At 37.0% G+C, this 18575-nt stretch overlaps 1 protein-coding gene across 2 annotated transcripts in view; it reads right to left on the bottom strand.

Moving 5' to 3' along the window:
• The window catches only part of LOC131065748 (uncharacterized), a 119623-nt gene that overhangs the window by 14025 nt on the left and 87023 nt on the right, over positions 1–18575 (bottom strand). For both annotated transcript variants that reach the window (XM_058000371.2, XM_058000372.2), the window contains exons 2-3: positions 7521–7605; positions 7278–7346 (exon numbers count right to left, since the gene is read on the bottom strand). In XM_058000371.2, the coding sequence (XP_057856354.1) occupies positions 7278–7346; positions 7521–7605 (154 nt within the window). The remainder of the gene's footprint in view (positions 1–7277; positions 7347–7520; positions 7606–18575) is intronic.

Raw genomic sequence — 18575 nt, 5'->3', positions numbered from 1 at the left:
ACCAATCTACAAGTTACTAACGGCATGAAATTATCATATGCCACTAGAACTAAATGGTATGGAAGGGCTACAATCCAAGAGCATGATACTTTTAGTGACTTCAAACTCTATATTCCAAAAGAAAAGCACAGAATGATCTAGCACCTTAAAAAATTGGAAATTCAACAAACATGATGTCTCAAATACTAAAAGTGAGAATACCTTCCGAACAGGATACAAACCACTCACATAATGCAGGATGCAATAAAACAACTCTAGGAAACCTTTAGAGATTCCACCCAAATATTTTTGTGTTAAGTGCGGATTCTTTGCATTTTTACTTATGGATATTATATTTGTGTTTATCATGGAATATCACTTTAAAAATCTCACGCCAAACCGTGGTTTGATGGTTTCCCAAAAGCATATTGGGTAGTGTTGTATAACAAAAATGAGAGCAACCCCCTTGATTTTTTGTTAAAATTCATCCTCTGAGTCTTTTTGCATGCTTTCCAAGGTTGAAATTTGTTTCAAATCTTGTCTATTTTGGGTGTGTGCCTCTTTTTGATCTTCTTTGGTTAGTTTTTAATTGTTTTGAGTCTTCTTTTTTGCACCCTTAGTGCAAAATCAGGTTTCAGAGGTCACACTTCAAGTTGGGGGTTTTTCTAAGCACATTGCAAGTGATATTGATCACTTGTAATCGAGTCTTTAAGACCCGATTACAAGTGGAAAGGGTTTTTGTTAAGTGTTTTACACTTGCAATGATGAAAATATAACCCAATTTCACTTTTGTGCCTTTATATTTTAAGTCATTTGTTATCGGGTAAATATACCCCGATTACAAGTTTGCAACTTGCATTTTTATTTTGTGACTTGTAATCGGGGGTTTCAAACTCAATAAAAAAAATTTAGCACTTGTAGTCAAGTTCATATAACCCGACCAAGTGTGGCAGTGCGTTCTTTTTCTCTTGCAAGTTTGTGAGTCTGTTTCCCTTGGTCATATTCTGCGATTTTTGGGGAGATTAATCAATGCAGAAGTGATTGCATCCAAAGGGGAGTCTTATTCATATTGCCTATAAGTGCGTGATTGGTTCTTGCAAGTTTGTGAAGTTTTTGTTGCTTCTTCTAAGTCGTTTTTTTTCTTGATTCAGCGTTTTCATCTTTCAGGTATGTTCTTATGCTTCCTCTTTGTTTGATTGATTGCTTTAGGGTTTTCTTTTTTCTTTTTCATTCGTATGTCTTGCTGGATATTTGTTAGCTAATTACAAGCAACGGATTTTCCTTTCGCGCCATGATAATGTCCTAAGCGTCCAAGTTTAGCTCCCGATGTGAGTCTTCCTTTCCATTTGATGCCAAGTTTGTGTTCTTCCTCTCCGCATCCAAGCACATGTGTCCTCACTTTGCATCTATCATTAGTCCTATGTTGGCATCATGTTCTTCCCACGCATCCAAGGTGTATTGTCTTGTAAGCTTTCCTTTGTTACTTATTATATTTATTTCCTTAATGTAAATGAAATCAGGTCTTATGACTGCGTATGCAAGTTCAAAAATATTCAAATTTACTTGCCAAGACCCGACTACAAGTAAATAAGAGGTTGCTTTACCCAAAGTCGTTTCCCATTTGCATATTGTCTCTCCTATTGAAGCTCTTGTCATAAATAATCTCTTGTACTCCATGTGCATTGCAAATGCAAGTGATGTGTTATTGCAGGTCATTTAGATTGCAAATACATGTGTCTTTCACTTGCAGTCGGGTCTTGGAGACCCGATTACAAGTGTGTTTGACATATTCATTTCAAGTTACCCTCAAAGTCAAATCGGGTCTTGTTCTTACAACTGCAAGTTCAAATATAAAGACTTACTTGCAGTCGGGTCTTGGAGACCTGACTACAAGTAAAGCACATTGTTTTATCCCTCATGCTTACTTGCAATCGGGTCCCCAAGACCCGACTACAAGTACCAAAGTTGGTTTCTATCCTTTGGCTTCGCAAATTCATACCACTCGCAGTCATTTCCCTCCATTTCAAGATGCTTTCCACAAGGTCATTTCACATATTATCCATTTGAATCGGGTTTCAAGCTTTCAATTACATGTATGCACCATTATTCGCCTTATAACTTCACTTTCTCACTTGTAGTCGGGTCTTGGAGACCCGATTACAAGTGCAAAATGTGTAAATTATTCCACTTGCAGTCACCCTCACGAGATCCGATTTGCTTTCCCATCGCTGTCCAAGCTCATCCATAGAGCATCTTTGAGTCAGTCCAAGTTGTTTCATAATGAAATCCTTCCCAAGTTGTGGTATGAGCATTAGTTTTAAGGGCTTGAAGACTATGGAATCCCCAGTTGTTGTTGAAGATGTTCTTACCCTTTTGAATTTTCATCACAGTGTTGCAGATTCTTCGATGTCAAAGGAACCAACATCACCTCCAAACAAGAAGATGAAATATAAATATGACGAATATCAAACTGAGATTGCTCCCACTCAAGTGGTCTCTCTCATTGATGAGATCTGCGACACAGAGATCGGACATGTTGACATGTCCAAGTTTCTAGAAAGAACAAAGTGTTCACCTACACATGGGATGCAGCTGCTTATGAACAGTCATATTCATTTGGTTTCTTCATTTCCAGTGGTTGCCTTAGAGCCTGAATTTGTTCTTGCATGTGCTGCTCATTTTGATCGAGAAACGAGAACAATTAGGGATGAAGATGGGAATGTTATAATCAAATTAGATCCAGAAACAATTGACAAGATCTTCAAAGTCCCCATAGCTACTTTGTATGCGGACATTACTATGAAAAGTGCCCTGGATCACTACAATCAGAGAAGGTCAATATTAATGCTAAGTGGTTGAAGACTCCCAGGACTTGCGTTTCCAGATGGCCTAAGCTTTATCGCTACAACTTCATTGAAGAGGTTGGCGACATGATCACCCTTCTCAACAGAATTATGGGTTTGAGACACGCTAACATGTTTGAGATCTGGATGTAAAAATATATTGTGATCATGAGAAAGGGGCAATCTCATATTTTCAAGGGAAAAATCATCAGTGATAACCTGTATGAGTAGTTGTCACAAGTTTCCAATACCCTCACCTTTTATATGAATTCATGCTTGCTGTATATTGCAGCATCACTTAGACAATTTCCTGGTCTTTCCACCAAGGGTGATAGATCGTTGGTACCTGTATGGAAATATTATGATCAGTTGACCCTTAGACCTAGCAGGATTCATTATAGAAGAGTGCAGGATGCGTTCTTTGGACACTTCATGTGTCTCTTGGACAAGACCCTCGAGAACAAAAGAGTCTTCGAGGCAACCTGGAAGAAGGTGAATGAGTACGGTTGCCTATTTCTGCAGTTCCCAACTTTCACCTATATGAGAGTTGGATGTTTTGAAGGCCAACTGTACATGTTGCCGAGGTACCCTACAGACAAGATTGTTTTAATGGAGTTGGCAAGACAATTAATGGCAGTTCATGCAGTACAACTTGCCAATCATAAGCTGGGTATCAATATTTCTTCACACAATCCATCACAGCTAGGTCGGTACTCTTTGAATACTTCAGCAAGAGCCAAAGCAATGGAAACTGAACTTCGAGAGATTAAGTTGAAGAAGTTCGTTGCAAGAAAGGATTTTGATTACCGAGGAATGAAGGATAAGATCAAGAGGGCCTTCACCCATGTTCATCGTCTGGAAGATATTTGGGTTGATCTTCGCCCTGAAGAAGAAATCAAAAGGATGGATTACAGCTGACTCACCTTGGAGCAGATTGTTGATCTTGATTTGATGCGGATTCCGGAAGGCATGGTAGATGGTGGAAAGATTCTTGATACGAAGTACATAGAACAAGGAGTTGTTGAAGCTCCTCTTCCTTCTCCTCAATGGTCGAAGAAAGAATGTGATTCTATTTTTGATAGATTTCAGCCCATTCTCGCAAATACCAATGCTTGGCTGAAAAACACTAATGTCAAGACTATCAAGATCAAAGGAGGAGCAAAAGTTGATTCAGCTGGACCTGTTGGACGAAGATTCGAGGTCATAATTGAGTCTAAAGAAGATGCCTCTTCTTCCGGTACAAGAGTCAAATTGAGAGTTAGCAGAGCTTTGGTTATCCCTCCTCCAGAGGTGTCATTAAAAGGGAAGGAGAAACCAAAAGTGCAAATACAAGTTATTGATGCTGACAATGATATTCATGAGGAGAACCCAGCAGGATCACCTCCTTCTATAGGATCGGAGTCTCCTCATACAGCCCTTCCCCAATTGTCATTGGATGTACCTATGTCCCCAATTGATACGGATATAGATTCTTTCTCCACCGTTCATGTGGAACCTATGCAACCAAGTACATCTGCCTGTACTAGTATAGAAGTACCTTTTGAGACTTCTCACGATGGCTTGGAGAATGTCTTCGATGTAAATCCCTCATACACCATCCTGTCTAATGTTTCTCTTCCTGAGATCGCTACTTCCACAATAAGTTTTGATAAGTTCATGACGGAAGCTAGTCATGATTTGTCATCCAAGCAGACTCTTGTTGTTGTTCAGACAAAATCCCCTCCTCGAGTTACAACTATGGTACAGGCAGAGCCTGTTTCAAACCACAATTGTTGTCTTTAATGTGAACTCCTTAGAACTACCCCCATGGCTGAGTTCAATCACACTTAAGAGGAAGAAGCAGGAGATCTCTCTTGATATCTTTGATTTTTGACAAGTTGGAAAACTTAAGCCCAGACCTCTTAAGAAGGCAAAGACAGTTTCGCGGGTGGTAGTAGACAAGAACAAAATGAAATATGCAGAAGTAGCACAGCCACTAGTTGAGAAGCCGCCAGAAGAGATGTAGTTGTCAAATTACAAGCTCACGAGGATAGAACTTGGAAAACAGACACATTCTGGTCTCAAGCATGATGCCCAAGATTCTGTCTCTTTTTGGTCCAAAGTTATGATGAGCTGCTTGCAAATAAGGATGAGCTTAAAGAAAAGAATTGGCAACTCATAACAGTGATTCAAAAGATCACAAATTCTTCAAAGCAGGTTGATCCTTTGACCTCCTCCACCTCTAAAGAATCTATCAAACAACTGGAGAAAGCTGCTCGAAAGGCTAAGGCAGTGGATTCTTGGGTAGATAGCTAATTGATCAAAGTACCCAAGTGGTGAACAAAGCATTGCACATACTAGTTAATGTAAGAGCAGAAAAGTAAAACTGAATCAGACCTTGGTAACTTTTAACCAGAGTCTAGTTTCAATTGAAAATGACTTAAAGATCTGGCATGAGATGTATTAGGTCAAACTAGAAATTTTATGCAACAATGTGGTGATTCCGAACAGAGAAAGATACATAGAATTTGAAGAACTCGTGACAAAGATGTCATTGGTTATCAAGGAGCTTATCAAAGATGTGCAAGCCACCCTTGAGATAAGTGATGAAGCCGAGCAGGATATCATCTCTAGTTTTGACAAAGTATCTTGCAAAATCATAAGTCATGATGGAGAGCTACTCGCTGAAGATATCATTCTTAATGACTTAGTGTCAAACCTTTTTTAGGAGTTAGAGTTAGAGCAGTTTGTTGTAGGTTCGATTCACAAGTTCATGAATTACCAGGTGTTTTCTGATAAAATGCAAACTACTCTCGAAGAACACAAAGAAACAATAGTAAGGTGTTTTGATGTCATCATAAAGACTGTTGCAGTTGCCAGAAATACAGTAGGCCCAGATCCTAATGAGTTGCAGAGATCTATTAGCAAATTCTAGTCTTTCAGAATAAAAAGTGTCTCATGACACTTACTCTTTGTTTTATGTATTTTGTTTTTTTTTGACTTTGTGATTGCAAGTGTCACTTTCACTCACATTCTTGTAAAATGTAATTACATGTAAAGCAACTACAAATTGAGTTATATTGGAACTATAGTTGGAATAAGTCATGGTGGTTGAGAGAATTTCTCTAGTTAGTTAGGATCCTCCCACCTTTTTCACAAGGCTCCTCTCCTATATATACTGGAGAGGGTCTATTGTATTGGATATCTTTTTTGCAAGCAAGTAAATTCTACAGAATTTTGTACTCATAAAAACTTTGAGCTTTATAGTTGTAAATTGATCTCTTTTGAGTAATATAAAGGAGTGTGGTACTTCAGACTTTGTGTTGAAATCTTCCTTTGTTCCCATTGTGTTCTTGTGTTGAAATCTTCCTTTGTCCCCATTGTGTTCTTGTGTCATTTTGGAGCATTACTTTGTGCTTACTTGAAGATTGTAGAAGGCTGTTAAGAAGAGCTTCACCCTAAGTACTTGCAGACTTCGTGTTGTAGATATTGAAGGTGGAATTAGTTTAGTTTGTGATTTGAAGCTGAGAAGTGTTGCAAGACTTTGTGCTTGTAGTAATTCCCATATAAAGTAGTGTTAAAGTACATCATATTTGCAGACTTTGCACTGCTATACACTGCACTTTGTTCTTAAAGTTATAGTTATAAAAGGGTAGATAGGACTGCGAATATTCAAGACTTTGTGTTTGATATTGTTTTTCCGTCCTGGAGGAGGTGACCGAAGTCTTTGTGCTTTCAGGAAACTTCATTTCCTCTCTCAATTTTTCTTTAAAAGTTGTTGCTGTTATTTATTTACAATTGTTATTAGTTTTCTGTGAAGAGAAAAGAGTACTCTTTCTTGAAAGAAGAGGAAAGATTGTTGTCCTCCCCATATTAGATTAGATTAGTTTGTAGCTAGGGGGAGCCTTCCCTAAATTAGGAGAGTATTATACTCACACACTGTCGTTGAAACCACAATATTGCACATCCCCTAGGTGTACAAAATTTTCAACCAACAGGTAGAAGCAAACCCTAAATAATAACATTGTCAATTTGCTCGAATTCAGGCACTCAACTAGATTCAAACTAGAGATTGAGCATAGCTGCTTTTGACTTTGTCTTTCAATTTATTGCACAATAAGTCGTATTAAGCATAGTAACCAGTCATGAATCAATCTACAAGTTACTAAGGGCATGAAATTATCATATGCCACTAGAACTAAATGGTATGGAAGGGCTACAATCCAAGAGCATGATAATTTTAGTGGCTTCAAACTCTATATTCCAAAAGAAAAGCACAGAATGATCTAGCATCTAAAAAAATTGGAAATTCAACAAACATGATATGTCTCAAATACTAAAAGTGAGAATACCTCCTGAACAGGATACAAACCACTCACATAATGCAGGATGCAATAAAACAACTCTGGGATACATTCCCTACAAGAATGTGTCCCATCAACAACAAAGTCAAATGAAGTGAAGTATATAACTCACGTGCTTTGAGGATCAATGCTTGCAAATGCAAACGCTGCACAACGACCCGAATATGAGTAGCCTGCATGCCTGCAGTTTTGAAGTCCACTATTTTAGGAGATGAGGTATCATTTCAACAGTAAAACAATATAGGAGAAACTGTGAATTCAGTCAAACATATGTTCAAACATGCAGAAGAGAAAATGTACATAATGTCAACTTATTATTTCCATTCTAAATCTTATTCAACACCAGGCAACTTACGGAGCAATGACACCTCGTACATCAGGAGACTTAGACTGGCCACTGGCTCTTAACCATCTATCCAGCTCCTCTCCTAATTGCCTTGCTGAGAATAACCAAGGAAAATGCTGTTGTTAAGTTTAAAAATGGGTGAAACAAGGATAACAATCACATAACAAAAAAAATGAAGGCTAATATCAAAAGATGAGATACAAAATAAATCACTATCTTTGATTAAAACAAATGTTCCAAGCCTACACAACCAAACTAACCCCTAGAATCCACAATGAGGAAAAATCTTATATAAGGCGCCTTATTATATACAAGTTTCCCATATGATTTGCACTTTATTCAAATGGGATTAAAACCTGTCAGTGGCTGCAATCCGTGCATATTTGCTTCAATTTGTCTCCACTTTGTCTTAACAGAGATATTATGACTACTACAAGATTCGAGATTTAATTAAGTGTTTTACTTGTTAAAGCTAAGGAAATTGATAATGGTTTGTTCGAAAACCTGCCAATTGTTTTCATTATTTGAGAAACCAAGTTCAAAGATGTGTATCCATTTTAACCAGTTGCTTTATCATGATAGTAACACCTAAGTCCAAATGAGGTTATCACTCTTGATATCTCATTTCCTAGTAGTTATTGTAAAGATACTTTCCTTTTGAAAATGTAACTGCCTCAACTTCTACTGACATTTGTTAAGGCTGTACAGAGAAATCTAAAGCATTCTAACAGGCCAGTAACCTATATTTGAAGTTACCATATTCTTATTTTATGTCCAAAAAATATCTTTTAAGCAGTACAGCAAATCCCAACTGCCTTTTAACTAATATTGTGTTTGCATTAGGGATGAAACACAAATCCATCATAAAACATGAATTAAGCACGATTTCCCCCATCACAGTTGACAGCACTGAAGGAATATAAATGCAATTAAGTGTTTAATTTTAATATGAAAGCACATCTACAAACTAGCCTACATGTTTGCAGATAATTCATTACATTTTTTGTCAAATATCAATTGAATTTTCACATTATGTATCTCAACCTGATGTTCAATTGAACCACTGTCACCGTGCATATTCTCTCTAGTTCGCAAAAACAGAAAAGATCAAAACATAAATCACAAAACAACACATCACTCGAGGCATCGGCATTTAAAAAAATCAAAATCAGTTTGAAAAAAAATCTAGCACAAGTAGATCGAAACATCTCGAGGCATCAACACTTAGAAATCAAAAAACCACTTGATAAAAATTCTAGCATAAAACTGATGGAAGCACTATACAAGGCTAATATATACTTAAAATGGTTCACAATCATAAGAAGCTTTTTCATTTATTGCCAACAAATTAATCTGTCTCCATATTCACTGCCATCGTGCATAGTACTGTTTAGATTGTCTGTAGACATTGCAAAGCCTTAAATGAAGACCAACTTCTCTAAATTCTTTGGTTCAAGTCAATTCTTTGACAAGTAAATAAAATTGAGTGTTTTAGCTCTAAACACAAGAAGAAAAAGAGGCTACTTTTGAAAGTAACTATGTAGCAAAAGCCTGCAACAGAGGTGCATCCTGCCCATTAAGATGTCATCATTCTGTCAGATTCTTCTGAAATAAGTCTATCATACAAGGCATCCATTCTACCAACTCATCTCATGCGATTGAGAACTATTCAAACTGGGTCCTGATAACAGATGCCCCCTCTCTATCACCACAAATATTTTTTACTACCATGATGAAGGCCCTCATCACCTCCCTATTATGAGAAAGATGCCTTCTTAGTCACTTCAGTCTCTTGGAAATTAGGGTTCAAGGCATAAGAAGTCATTTTGATAGCTGCGTTTAACTTGCTCCATTTGAAATAAAATTTAACATTATCAAGAAAAATAAGAAAATACCCCTCCTATCTACCACAAATTTGATTGTCTAACACATCCAGTCAATATTTTGAAAACATGCACCCAAACATGGGCTCTCTGTACCTGAAAAGAGGTTAATCTCAGAAGAGACTCAAATTAAGCAGCTGATCACAGAAGCAGGCTCAAAATCAACCACAAATTTGACATCACATCAAAAATAAATTATGGAAGGTCAACCGTTTAGCCTCAGCACCAATCTCTGGCATATCACTGACTGTGATAGAACATAATGCTCCTTTAACTTCCAAAGGTTGCCAAAACAAAACAAAAAATGACAGCATGTTTTAGTGAGTTTAAGCAAATCTACCCTAGAAAATTGCATGTGATTAGTGATGATTGCATTCAAATATATGAATCTTTTCTTGCACCAAATCAACTTCAAAAACTCCAAATTACCAATGTTCTTCACGCATGCACACAACATGTTGTCCAGAATTAACACAAATTATTTTCAAGTCCTATCCATAAAACCTGCAACTTTGCATAACAAGACTGCACTTGTTATATTAGATGCCCTACATGCTACACAGAATAACCACATAAACATTAGATGGTCTTTCAAGAAAATAAAAAGAGTTTTTTGTTATGAAGCCTGAAAGCTACTATCTGCTATAAAGAATTACCATGTTCATGATTTACTATTTATAGTTGCAATGTATTTTCCATGCTTTAAATATCTGTGGACATTACATGTTAGGGCAATAAACTCAGAACTGATCATCAAAGTTTGCAAGGTATATTCATCCAATCCCAGTTAAACATGAGACAGAGAAGATGGATGAAGTAGGAATAAAATAGGAAGTAAATTTGGTTGCTCGTGCCTAAGTAGGAAATAAATTTGTGCAGATGCTCTTACTCATAACAAGGTAGTTTGGACTAATATACTCACAGATACTTATTTCCAAACATTTTATGATTGTCTGCAAAATAATTCTTCCAATGATTGTCTATATTCATACCTACCAGGAACCAATATAATAATTTTATAAAACATAATGGCAGACCAAGTATTCTAGATTTACCTGATATTAAATAGTAAATATTATAATATCTGTTGATTGTAACTAGGTAGGATGCGGATTCCAATTGCCTTAAGGCAAATTTGGAATCCGCCAAGGGGCCGGGCCCTTCTCTCCCCTCTCACACGCCACTCTAAGGGAAACGTGTTCCCTCTAATAGGGCCGACCCTATAACCCAAAAGACATATCGCACAAAAGGGGATAAAATAAATAAAAGAATTGGCGCCAAGCCGACCTCAAATAGGTCCCTTGCCACATATAAATGAAGAACAACTTGACCTCATTAAATATATCACATCTTCCCTCACAAATGCGAATTAGCTCTAAAGTTGAAGCGAATTTAGTCAGTTATTTGTTGTGCATGAATGCGAACTACATCTGCTGCCAAGGTGTAAACATTAGGTGTGGATATCTCCATTGAAAGGGGCGAACTGCTGTCAAGAACAAGGTGTCAAAAGTGCAGACCAGGTTGCTGGTTGATGAAGACAAAAGTGCAGATCTGAGGTGCAGACCTGATACTGATTAGCCATCTACATCAGCCCTAAGTGTGGTCATATCAAACCTCCTAAAGAGATAAGTGTTGTAATCAGAATATTGTGTATAATTCATAATCAGATCTGAGGATCTCTTCTTGTTGGGTTTTTCCTCCTAGGAGGTTTTCCCAGAGTAATGCTGTCTTGTTTCATTTTTGTTTGCTTTCTGTCATTCACTAAGTTCAAAACTCTAATAGAAAATAATCTAATTCTAGTTACTAAATCTATTTTCTGAGTTTACTGTTAATCTGAAAGTAAAACTAACATGGTATCAGAGCCCTAGGTTATATATATTAACTTTCAGATTTCAGTAGTCTTTTATTCCAGTTGTTGTTTCATTTTCTGTCAAGACAATGACAGGACTGAAAGTTGAAGATAGTCTTGAAGGGGCACTTAACTTTGCTGCCTGGAAGGTCTGCATTTTACTTGCTCTTAAGGAAGATGATCTCCTTCAATTTGTGCAAGACAAAGAGTTGACTGTGCCCACAGATCAAGAAGAACTAAAGCAGTTTAAAAAGTATGCCCTCAAAGCCAGAAAGTTCATCATTGACTCAGTCAGAGATCACCTTGTCACCTCTATCTCCAAGTTCACTACAGCCAGAGAGATATTCAAACATCTAGAAGGTATTTATGAGATCAATAACCTCAGTAGAGAAATTGCATTAAGGCAACAATTACTTCCCATTAAAATGGCAAAGGAAGATTCAGTTATCTCTTACTTCATGAAGATCTCTGAACTAAAGGATCAACTAGGCACAATTGGTCATGACATAGAAGACAAGGACATTGTCATGATCTCATTGAATGGTCTCCCAAACTCATGGGAGACCTTCATTCAATCCATAAGTGGGAAATCTAAATTCCCAACCTTTGATCGTCTTCGGAACGATTGCCTTCCTGAGGAATCTCGCCTTGCCACAAGAGGAAAACTCAAGAGTGCTCAAGTGGATGATCAGCATATGCTTGCAACCCAATGCAAGAAAGGTGGTAATTGAAAGAAGAATAATCCTAAGAGGAATAGAGAATTCAGACCACACAGTTCTTAGAATTCTTGGAAGAAGCCAAGAGATCTCTCTCATGTTCGATGTTTTAGATGTGACAAATTTGGTCACTATGCTAAAGAATGTCAAAATGAACCCTCGCAAAGAGAAGCCAACCTAAATGAGGTCTCAGAACAAAATGAAGGCTTCTTATTCATTTATGCCTTGTCAAGCAACATACCCTCAGATAGTAACACATAGCTGTTTGACAGTGGTGCTTCCAGACACATCACAGGCTATTGTGAGCATCTTTCAAACTTAGTAGAAAAGGATACCAGTCTACATGTGGTAATTGGTGATGATGCTCGATTTTCAATAAGAGGTTCTAGCACTACCTCTTTAGATTTAAATTCTGGTATTTCACTTCACCTTAGTGATATCTTATTTGTTCCTGGAATTAAAAGAAACTTAATTTTTATTTCTGCTCTAGAAGATAAAGGTTATCAAGTAGCATTTTCTGAGGGTAAAGTACTTGCTTGGCCTAAGAAATCTAGTTTTAAATCTGCTCAAGTTATTGGAAATAGATATGATAGTTTGTATAAGCTCTCCACTAACCCTGTTCAAGCCCTCATTAATGAGGCCCCTGAATCCTGTGAGCTATGGCATCGAAGGCTTGGACACTTACACTTTCAAGCTCTTTCTTCCCTCGGAAGGATAGTTAAAGGCATGCCTAAACTCAGTCAATTTCACGATGATACTTGTAAAGGTTGTGCTATGGGTAAAAATGTTAAAAGTTTTTTTCATAGAAGTGAAAGTAGAGCTAAAGAAAAATTATAACTTGTTCATTCTGATTTATGTGGACCTATGTCTGTAGCTTCTCCTAGTGGATGTCTCTACTATGTAATCTTCATAGATGATTTCTCTAGGAAAACTTGGATTTATTTCTTAAAAACTAAAGAATCTTTAGAAGTCTTAAGTAGATTTAAAGAATTTAAGGCATTGGCTGAAAACATTTCTGGTAAAAGAATTAAATGTTTAAGGTCTGACAATGGAGGTGAGTATACCTCTGGCAGTTTTTATGATTTATGTGTTGAGTCAGGAATTAAGAGGGAATTATGTGTTCCCTACAATCCTCAGCAAAATGGAGTTGCTGAAAGAAAGAATAGGACTATTGTTGAGGCTGCAAAGGCTATGATCCATGATCAAGACTTGCAAACTTTTCTTTGGGCTGAGGCTTCTAGAACAGTAGTATGTATTCAGAATAGATGTCCCCGCCGTGTTCTAAAGAATATGACTCCTAAAGAAGCCTTACAGGATCCAAACCTGACATCAGCCACTTGAGAATTTTTGGAAGTCCTGTATATGTTCATGTGCCTAAAGAAAAGCGAACTAAGTTGGAGCCTTCCGAAAAGAAGGGGATGCTAGTTGGATACAGTGAATCCTCCAAAGCCTTCAGGATTTACATTCCAAGTCAAAGGTATGTTGAAGTAAGCAGGGACGTTACGTTTGAAGAAGATATTGCTTTTAAGAAATCAAAAGGTTCACTTGTTGTTGATGAGGTTAATAATAATCAAGATATGAATATTGATACCAACCTTGAGATTCAGAGGGAGTCTGTTGAGCCTCCACCTCAAGAAGAGCATAATGATTCACCTGAGCCCATGAATCCCACTAATATACCTAGTGGCATTGTTGTTAGCAAAAAGAGGCCACTTTGGGTGAGAAACACCATTCAAGAAGCTGAAAGATTTGCAGCTCCCAGTGGCACCTTCAAAGAAAGCAAGAGACCTCAAGTATTCTCCAACTATGTTGCATTGATGAGCAATCTCATTGAGTCTGAGCCATGCAATGTTGAAGAAGCCTTGAACCATCATGCCTGGAAGCTAGCTATGGATGAAGAATATCAATCAATCATCAAGAATGATGTTTGGGACATAGTGCCTAGACCCAAAGGTAAATCTGTTGTTTCCTCTAAATGGTTATTTAAAATTAAACATAATGTTGATGGTAGTATTGAAAAATATAAAGATAGATTTGTAGCTCGTGGTTTTTCTCGAAAGGTAGGCATAGATTATGAAGAAACATTTGCTCATGTTGCTAGATATACCTCTATTAGAACTATAATAGCTATTGCTGCAGCTAGAGGTTGGAAGCTACATCAAATGGATGTTAAGACTGCCTTCCTTAATGGTGTCATTGAGGAAGAAGTCTATATTGAACAACCTGAGGGTTATGAGATTCATGAAAGAGATACTCGTGTGCAAATTGAAAAAAGCTCTATATGGCCTCAAACAGGTCCCTCGTGCTTGGTATGAAAGAATTGATAAATACTTGTTAAGTTTAGGATTTTGTAAGAATGATGTTGATTCTAACATTTACTTCAAATATCTAAAGATGAAATGTTAATTCTGGTTTTATATGTGGATGATTTATTTCTTATTGGTAAAGATGAGCTTATCATTAGATGTAAAAAAGAATTAGCTTCAGAATTTGAAATGAAAGATTTAGGTCTAATGCATTATTTTCTAGGACTAGAAGTATGGCAAACATCTAACGAAATTTTCTTAAGTCAAGGAAAGTATTCTATTGATATTTTGAAATGATTTAGAATGATGGATTGTAAACCCATGTCTACTCCTATGGAATCTAACTTAAAGAAGTTGAGTGTTTCTGTAGCTAACTCCGATTTTGCAGATCCATCTGAGTATAGACAATTGATTGGATCCCTAATGTATCTAGTTAACACTAGACCAAATATATGTTATGCAGTGAATGCTCTCAGCTAGTTCATGAACATGCCTAAACATGTTCATCTTGTTGCAGCCAAACACATCCTAAGATATTTGTGAGGCACAGTTGGTTATGGGCTGAAGTATCCACTTAACATCCCGATAACCCTAGAAGGTTACTCAGATGCAGATTGGGCAGGAAGTGTCAAGGACAGGAAAAGCACTTATGGCATTTGTTTTAGCTTAGGATCCATAGTAATCTCTTGGGCTTGCAGAAAACAGTCCTCAGTAGCACTAAGTACAGCTGAAGCTGAGTACATTGCAGCAAGTGTTGCTTTTAGAGAAGCGGTGTGGCTTCGTAAGCTCCTTGCTGGGTTGTTTGGACAACCTTGGAAATCTACAGTTATTCATTGTGATAATCAGAGTTGTATAAAGATGTCTGTCAATCCGGTGTTTCATGACAGGTCAAAACATGTGGAGACTCATTATCACTTCATTCGAGATATGGTGCAAAGAGGCGCCATTCAGCTGAAGTATGTCAATACTGATGATCAGATTGCAAATATTCTTACCAAGCCCCTGTCAAGAGTGACGTTTGTGTACTTCAGAGACAGACTTGGTGTTGTGGAAAATGAAACATTGGTTGAGAAGGAGTCTCAACCTCAGTGATACATTGTGTTGTATCAACCACCCTCTGCGGGCAATGCAAGGTGGTATTCTTCTCAAGGAGAAGAGCAAATGTAACCATCCTCTGCGGGTAATGCAAGATGGTAGAAAAGATCCTCTCCACCCTCTGTGGGCAATGTAAGGTGGATCCATTCTATGCTTGTGTGCAAGATGGAAGATTATGATATGTAATTCCAATCTATGCTTGTGAGCAAGATGGAAGACTACAACATTCTGATTATGTAATCCATTCTTTGCTTGTGTGCAAGATGGAAGATTATGATATTCTGATTATGTAATTATTTCCTCCCTAGTTAAGAGGGAGTGTTGATTGTAACTAGGTAGGATACGGATTACAATTGCCTTAAGGCAACATTGGAATCTGCCAAGGGGTCGGGCCCTTCTCTCCCCTCTCACACGCCACTCTAAGGGAAACGTGTTCCCTCTAATAGGGCCGACCCTATAACCCAAAAGACATATCGCACAAAAGGGGATAAAATAAATAAAAGAATTGGCGCCAAGCCGACCTCAAATAGGTCCCTTGCCACATATAAATGAAGAACAACTTGACCTCATTAAATATATCACATCTTCCCTCACAAATGTGAATTAGCTCTAAAGTTGAAGCGAATTTAGTCAGTTATCTGTTGTGCATGAATGCGAACTACATTTTCTGCGAACTACATTAGGTGTGGATATCTCCATTGAAAGGGGCGAACTGCTATCAAGAACAAGGTGTCAAAAGTGCAGACCAGGTTGCTTGTTGATGAAGACAAAAGTGCAGATCTGAGGTGCAAACCTGATACTGATTAGCCATCTACATCAGCCCTAAGTGTGGTCATATCAGACCTCCTAAAGAGATAAGTGTTGTAATCAGAATATTGTGTATAATTCATAATCAGATCTGAGGATCTCTTCTTGCTGGGTTTTTCCTCCTAGGAGGTTTTCCTAGGGTAATGTTGTCTTGTCTCATTTTTGTTTGCTTTCTGTCATTCACTAAGTTGAAAACTCTAACAGAAAATAATCTAATTCTAGTTACTAAATCTATTTTCTGAGTTTACTGTTAATCTGAAAGTAAAACTAACAATATCTCCATCTTATAACTATTTCTGGACATCTTAGTGTCCAAATGACTTGTTTGTTGATTAAAAGAATTATGTTTAGCCTAAATGGAAACAAGATATTCATAAACATGTGCAAAAATATTTAAACTGTCAGAAGGTAATATCAGAAGAGATTTAGAACAATGTAAGAAACCTAGATAAATACAACTACCGTCTAATCCAAATTGTAAACGGGAACGGGAATCTATAAGTATGTTATTACCTCACTACTCTACCTCAAACCCATAAAGGTTGTGATTCAATCTTAGAGGTCATTGATAGTCATAGATTAACTAATATGGCTCACTTTTGCCAGCTAAAATTAAATCATCTACTTCTGATATAGCTCATTTATTGACTGTTTGTAAAGGAAATATTCTGTTTACAAGAATTCCTTAGAATTTAGTATTAGATAAAGATCTCAAATATTTTTTATTTTGAAATCTCTCTGTGATGAGTTGGGTGTTAACTTGAGTTTTAGTGCTGCATATTATCTCAATTCTAAAGGTTAAACTAGAGAATTAATATAGTCATTGCAAGTGCTTCACCTTATCATGCTTAGGCATATATAATATCAGTATCATAATTTTCCCATCCCCTTCAGAAAACCATTGCCCTCAATGCTTAGCAATGTTAGAACATTTTCTATGAATTGTTCACAATTCCATGTTTTAACTTAGATAAAGATGTCAGCAAAGTATACCAACACCAATTTGTGAAGAATTGGTTGGAAAACTGAATTTTTTGAGGTTTTTTACAAGTGATCTTGTTGAGCTCCTTGTAATACGAGCACATTCTCCATGGCTCATCCTTCTTGTTAGCATAATCATTGGGGAGAAATAGCACTTGTTAGGATTAACAATGCTTCCTGGAATTAATTCAATGGCATGATCATGGTGTTTGATTAAGGGTAGACCCTTGGGTTCTTGAAAGGTCTCTTGATGGTGTTGAATGATCTCTCGAATCTTTGACTGATCTAGTTTCTGCATCTTGTGCTTCTACAAAATGTGGTTATGTCCTTATGCTAGAATAACATTTCTTAAATAATTTGTTTATCCTATGGGAGATAATAATTTGACTTGGTGGAGATTGAATCTCTATAAGTTTATAATTTTTCCCATGTGTACTAAAATCCATGAATAGTTCTTGAAAATTGAAGGACAATGTTCCTAATTGTTTAAGCCATTGAACTCCTAAAATTACATCTGTGCTGCCAAGTCGGATAGCAAACAATTTTGAATCTGGGTGATAATCTCCCAATGAGAGTTTTATATGATGGCATGTACCGACACATGAGAGTTGTTTCCCATCAGCTAGCGTGACCTGAAAGTTAGAGACTGGATATACAAAACAATTGAGGTCATTAGTCAATCTTCTATGACTAAGTCGTGTCTCCTACCAACACTATCACCTTCATCTTTATATATAGCCCCACACTTTTAAGTATTTGTGTCGTGCTTGTGCCATTCAATGCATGTAGGGAGATAGTAGCACTTGCTTCTGCCTTTAAATGTGCATGCTCTAGTTTGATATTGAGTCCCTTTAATAGCTATTTGTCCCTCTTCGTCAACCTCATCTCAATAATCATAAGTCTCTTCTCATAATTACCACACTTATGACTTCTAGACCATTTGATATGACATTGCCAACGTAGACCTTTTTCTCTTTTCTCTGCCTCTTGTTGATGAGAGAGTTTAGTTATTTGTCTTGGGTTAAGGAAGTTGGCCTCAATTTTCCTAATAGGATTTGTGACATTTCTATGTTTCTGTCCTAAAGTTTGACCTTGTGTAGATATACTAGAGGCAAATTTTGTTGTTCAATATGCAATGCTTGTTACATAGCTTTTCTAGTTGTAAAAGGTTCCAACAAACAAACATCATGTTTAACTTGGTCATTAAGTCCATTGATGTAGAGTTGTAGCCTTTGATAAGGTGTCACCTTGTGGGTCCAAATTGTCAATCTCATATGCTCAGCATTATTTTTAGCTCCAAATCTTAATTGTTTTAAATTTGTTAGTTGGATAACACCACTTTCCTTCCATGGTTGCTCATAGACAATTACTTAGTCATTACTAAACTCTTTCCAACTAAGAATTTTCAATTGATTGCCACTCAACCT

Source organism: Cryptomeria japonica, chromosome 7 (genome assembly GCF_030272615.1).
Source record: "Cryptomeria japonica chromosome 7, Sugi_1.0, whole genome shotgun sequence".
Taxonomy (NCBI): domain Eukaryota; kingdom Viridiplantae; phylum Streptophyta; class Pinopsida; order Cupressales; family Cupressaceae; genus Cryptomeria; species Cryptomeria japonica.
Note: the sequence above shows the minus strand (reverse complement) of the source record. Positions and strands in the feature narration are given on the sequence as shown.